The sequence below is a fragment of the Ixodes scapularis genome, unplaced genomic scaffold (assembly GCF_016920785.2).
Source record: "Ixodes scapularis isolate PalLabHiFi unplaced genomic scaffold, ASM1692078v2 PGA_scaffold4__175_contigs__length_147842914, whole genome shotgun sequence".
NCBI classification, from domain to species: Eukaryota; Metazoa; Arthropoda; class Arachnida; order Ixodida; family Ixodidae; genus Ixodes; species Ixodes scapularis.
The window spans coordinates 147,287,337-147,293,121 of NW_024609879.1; the positions used below are offsets into that span (position 1 = coordinate 147,287,337).

Here is a 5,785-nt window from a genome sequence, read left to right on the forward strand (position 1 = left end):
TGATTAGCAAATAGACATTATTTTATTTCATTTTATTTTTTATAACATAGGAATAGCAAGTCTTTCTTAAGCACCTGTCGCATCTGCGGTTATTCAAAGGGGTTTGTTCTTATGTCCAACTGTGGGTACTTTTTCATTTTTTTTTAAAAAGCTTTATGGCGTATAAAAAGAGCTTGACGAGTTGTGTGCTCAGTGTATCTTGTCCACAGGCACCATGATCGTGACTGGAATCTTTCTTCTGTTTGTCGCAGTGCCATTGGTATGCGTTGCGGAGGGTAAATACCATATTTGGACTCTTTATTTGTTTAATATTAAGACAAATGTATACGCGTGTCACCTTGTCCATTCACCTGAGCGGCGACCTTAAGCTAACGTCATCAAAATCATCATTGCGGTAGGCTTTAATCGACAGAATAGTAACAGTGAATATATTCATATTACAAATGGTTGCATAAGCTTCTCTGGGAACTCTTCAAAATATAAAATGATGATTATGCCCACGCGCGCTGAGATATTTTTTTCGCAATTAAAATTATTAAAGAAAACACCAAAGAGTGCAGACCGCTCCAAAAGCGCACTCTGACCGCAGTCATGTGGGATCCCTGCGCCGAGGATCTAGTCATTAGTTTTACGGCCGTTCTTTCCTAACTTCCATAGGCTTTATTTCGGCTTCGTAGCTCTCCAGTTTGGAAACATTGAAATCGTTAACAATACTGGCTTCAACTTGAACATGTGCACAAGTATGAGTACCTTTTTGAAGCCCGACTCCTCTCAGTACTGCTACATAAAGATTTATACGTCCAACAAAAGCTATCTCTCAATAAATTACGACCTACTGCAAGGTTTCTATTGGCATTTAAGAGCGTGAATGTGCTGTTGATTTAATTTTTAACGTAAATTTTTTTGGCTAGGTGTTCGGCACTGCGTGAAGCCCAGATAAAAGCGTGGTCACGAGATTCGACACTGATTGGTTTACAGGTGGGAGAGGAGGAGTGATATGCTGGGCGCCGAATGGTTTAAAGGGAGGTCATGTGACCAGAGATGTACGCGAGGAGGTAGGCGAAGAGGAGTTCGGCCACCTGTGCGCACTGAGGGAGAGGAGCTCTAGAGCAAAAAAGGCTCTGGAAAATCGAAAGATTTATTAGCCCGATTAGCGATGGGCCACGGATGAAGGCGGCGTGAGACAAGGCGACGGCTTTGTCTGCTCACACCCATGAGACAGTCTGCCCTGCCGTCAATCATGTCTGGTCAAGGTAGATCTTCCGAGCATCTTGTCGGTGTAGTGGGATCTCATGCAGGCACCTCTGCTTCATGGCGATGATGTCCTCTCGTTCAATCAGCCGCGAGTTTTGTTTCCTCTTGTCATGCTCGAATCCGATGTCGTGGAGAAGGCGACGCACAACCCAAGCCTTCAACGAAGGGAGTTCAGTGCTCGTGCAGAATTCGGCCCTTATCTTTTATCCGTGGGAACCTATAGTTCTATCGAAAAAAACGGTAGACGCAGCATCTCAGCGACCAAAACGTGAAGTCACCGTAGTTGATTTTCAGCTGCCTCCCGCCTTCACTTTTTCGGTGCTTCCAAGATGGTGTTACACATTATCACTCGGTTGCTTTCGCCTCCGTCCTGATCTCAAGGATGGTCCGTACACCAACGCCAAACAGTTTGCTGAGTTCGATGCGGGACTCCTTCACAGTAAAACCGGGCTGACCGGGCTTGGCAGGAGGTTCGCGTGGCACTTGAACGTATGCGTTCATTATAGAGTCACACGACAGGCCGAATCGTGCTTTTCGACCGCGGACCGTGTACCACGTGGCCGTCATGTCACCGATTCCTCCAATCCGCACCTCGTCTGAGGACCTACGAACTGATAAAGTCGAGCGTCTTCTTCACTTGCGAATATTTGGCGAGAGATTTACTTGAAAAATGTTTAGTCTGGCAATGGTGCAATGTTTTCTTGATTTTCTTTTTCTTTTCTTCCGGACGATTAAAACAAATATTGCGCATCGTTTTGTTTTGTGCGCTCACTAATTCATTTTGTCCCGCGATTCTTGGTTCCACGCGTGAAAGAAACTGCCGAAATTTTGTCCGGCTGACGTGACGCAGGTTCCGGTACTCCTCCGGGTCCGTGTCGAAAGGCTCCCGTCAAAACTTGTCTAGCACGCCGCGACGATTCTTGCACGTCGGATCAGGCTTTCACTGAGCAAGGCCTTTCTTGTCACTGGGGTGTACTTGAGTGTTGTGCACGAGCGCGGACTGCATGAAAGCACCTCCAAACGGCCTCCGCGAAACCAGAACTTCGTCGCTTCTACGCCGAAGCCTTCTCGAACAAGGCCATGCCTGCGTCACTGTCATGCCTTGGGTTAGTAAAGCTAATAGCGCTTCGCGCGAAGCCTATCACGGTGTTTTGTCTCGATCTGTACGTAACAGTGGCTTACGATTCTTGATCATGATAGAAAACGTCGATTTCTCTCTTGAACAGCGGTGCCACGGTGCGATGTTGGAGCTTCGCGGCACTGTGGGGTGGCGCAGAGGTTCCTTCCGCCCTCGCTGGCGTCTGCTCTTCGTCTCCCTCGTGTCGATGCGCTTGGGAGACGGACGAACCGCGGACATGTCGTCACCTGATCAGTCTGTCCGCGGATCAGTCCGTCGTGTGAATCGGCCTTTATCAGCCGCCGTGCAATTCGGTTGAGGACATTGCCGCTCTTACGTTTCCTGCGGAGGGGATGGTGGAGGCGGCGAGGCAGCACCAGACTTTCTTGACAAAGAAGAATCAGAGAAATCGGATTCCGCTTCCTCCACCTTGGGACTTATAATGAAAACAAATGCCACCTTCGGATTTGTCGAAACCCGAAACGCAGGGTTTTAGTTTTCTCCGTTTTCCCTGTTTAACAAACGCAGCGAATGTACCTAATTCGTGCAGGAAGGTTATCAAGCAAAAACCAACAACCATATATGCATTTCTTACAAAAAGTTACAATTTATATTTATTTGCAGAGGAAACGATGCGTTATTTTCGCCTCTTATTTCATATAATTGCACTACTGCTCAAACTCAGGACTGGAATAAACAGAAATTTTTATCTCTTTAGTAACAAAATATTTTTGTTGCCGCTAAAGCCTTCATTTTAGTTCAACTTTCCATAGCGATAATGTCGGAGCCTAAAACACATTATTTGTCTCGGATAGGTGGCTCACGCTGCCGCCTGCTCCAAACTCTGTGGCCAATATTTATCCATTTTAGGAGGAAAAGTTGTGTTTTCAGCGAACTATTTTCTAATGCGGAGGGGTTTGAAGCGGGCGCATCGTGCTTGTGGGAGGAGCTTCTACTACCTCCTTAACTTGTAACCGATTAGAGAAGTGACATAAACATTGTGATGGCATCAGAGTCTTGTGAACCATATTGACGAATCATGAGCCTCCTAACGTCGGTACAGACCTGAGCGCACCGGCCATAACGGCCCCTAACGTGATTTCCGTTCAGGACTTTTGTCAGGGATAACCGCGACGGGATGCATACTAGCGTACTTTTAGAGCGCAGCTCTTAGGGGCCCGTTCCCGGCTTGAGCGGCGTCGGCGTCGGCGTAACCAAGGTCACCCCAAGGTCACGTGACCCCTCAAGGTCATCCCAAGGTCACCGCACGGCCACGTGACCACCAAGGTCATCCCAAGGTCACCCTAAGGTCACGTGAACCCCAGAGGTCACGTGACCCCCAAGATCACGTGACACTCAAAGTCACGTGACCCCTCCTGAGGTCACGTGAGCCCCCGATGATGTCACTGTCATCCGCATCGTCACTGATGACGTCATCGGTATCCGCATCGTTTTCGTCACTGATGACGTCATCGGCATCGTCACGTGACCCCCCAAGGTCACGTGACCCACCCCCCAGTACCCTTCCCTCCTCCTCCTCAAGAGCTGCCCTCAAATTCGGCGTTACAGGGAGTTGTAAACGGTTACAATTAAAAACGAGCGTGTTGGTTAATAGATACAAAACTTGAAAGTATAAAACAGAGAGGACGAGGACGGGAACAGGACATCTTTCAGGCCATGAAAGATGTCCTGTTCCCGTCCTCGTCCTCTCTGTTTTATACTTTCAAGTTTTGTTATAAACGGCTTTCACTTTTTTTTTTTAAACTGTTGAATGCATTGTATAGCTATGGGTGCTTTCGAGGGAATACTTTTGGAGAAGCAGTTAGCAAAAAGAATCAATAAACAAAAATCACGATGAGAGTTTTTTTTTTGTTTCAGAAAATACAGAAACTATGCCTCCTGGTTGCGTGCAAGTCTCGGTCGAGAGTTTCAAACACGTCAGTTGTGAGGCCACCTTATCAACAGCTTTAGGATCTCTTTGCAGCTTTATATTTTCCAAGGAAATTCCAGGGGGAAAATGGCTTGGATATGTAAGTATGGTTCTATGTTGAAGTGGTGTTTAATTCATTCCCTCTTCCATTGTGTCATAGGACTGCACTTGGAATTTCCTATATAAAACGAATACAAACTCGAATGATCACTGAACTAATTTCCATTTGAGCTTGCTATTATTCCAGGCAGGTTCAGGAAACTATACCTGCAAAGTGTGCTGCGCAAACCAGAATGGAAATACGCAACATTATAGGGTGACCAACGCTCCGAGCACCTTTCCCTGTGGAGACGGCAAGGTAAACGTTTTTTTATCTTTTTATGCACGTGTTGTTTTTTTTAATCTCACTTTGAATTCGCTTTAAAAAAGACGTAAACATAATCGAAAGCAGCCACGTAATTAATATTATTATTAATCAACGTCACAAAAATGATTTTATATCTTTACTGTTTTATTTTTACACAAGCATATTTCGGTCACGCTAAAAGTTTTGTTTTCTGGGGATTTCCTTTAATATAAATTAATGTAAGTTTTTTTTCAGCCGAGGTACAACATAAATGCTCAAATGGCTTTGTGTTTTTTACAGTGTTGTAAATTTGCTTCAGATTACTTTTTTAACGAACGCGTACCAAATATATATACTAAAGACAAGAATTTCAGGATCTTTGGAAGCACTTATAATTATTTCCAAAGCCCTCTCACACTTCAGCTTTCTTCTTGGTTGTACAGAAAATATAACGCAGTGGTTCACCTATAAAAATACGTCACAAAATAATGTGTAGAAACACCATCCGCGACCACTCGGTCGCGGATGGTGTTTCATGGCATATAGATGCCGCTTTAATTATCATTTGCGTTTTTTGGTATATCTCCTAAAATAAAAAAAATAGTTCATTATACGGATATGAGGAATAAAACCTTGAAATAACATTTATCATGAGCTTTAATAATGTTTTTTTTAACTTATTCGGGGAAATACGGTAATTATTTGTTAATCCGTAAAAATGTTGATAAGAATAGCAATATGAACAAACGTAACGAGCTCAAGCAAATTTATACTGCCTAAAAAAATATATTCTCTGTTTCAGACATGCTCGAAAGGAAGATGCCCTAAGTAACTCCAACCACGCACGAAAGTTTGGTTCCACCCTGTGCAGCTGTTTTAATAAACTGTGTATTCTAAACTCAAACCAGTTCAATGCGTAGTATATATATTTACTTATTCATTGTTAATTGAACTTACTGAAAAGCGGGTAATTTTTTCGTCGTTACTGATGACTGCCACAGTGTGAAATTAAGCAATTGAAATTTGGCCACCTTCTTCTCACCAAGCCTAGGTGCATATAAAAATTGGCACAGAACCTTGATTTGATTAGTATATTATAGCAATGGCCGAAGCCTTTAATTATGATTATGTATTCTAC

General features: G+C 44.1%; 1 protein-coding gene across 1 annotated transcript; it reads left to right on the forward strand.

Annotated features, from left to right (window-relative positions):
• Positions 1-214: 214 nt before the first annotated feature.
• Positions 215-5,479, forward strand: LOC120847573. Its single transcript, XM_040219400.1, has 4 exons — positions 215-275; positions 4,250-4,401; positions 4,549-4,659; positions 5,450-5,479. Exons 1-4 carry the CDS (start codon positions 215-217, stop codon positions 5,477-5,479), a joined length of 354 nt encoding a protein of 117 aa, XP_040075334.1.
• Positions 5,480-5,785: the final 306 nt, after the last annotated feature.

Bases quoted from the DNA above. Each gene is read 5' to 3' on its own strand.
- LOC120847573 (XM_040219400.1), top strand. From the start codon at position 215: ATGATCGTGACTGGAATCTTTCTTCTGTTTGTCGCAGTGCCATTGGTA. The intron at 276-4,249 runs GTAAATACCATA...TTTTTGTTTCAG, and splicing joins ATTGGTATGCGTTGCGGAGG to AAAATACAGAAACTATGCCT. The intron at 4,660-5,449 runs GTAAACGTTTTT...TCTCTGTTTCAG, and splicing joins TTCCCTGTGGAGACGGCAAG to ACATGCTCGAAAGGAAGATG.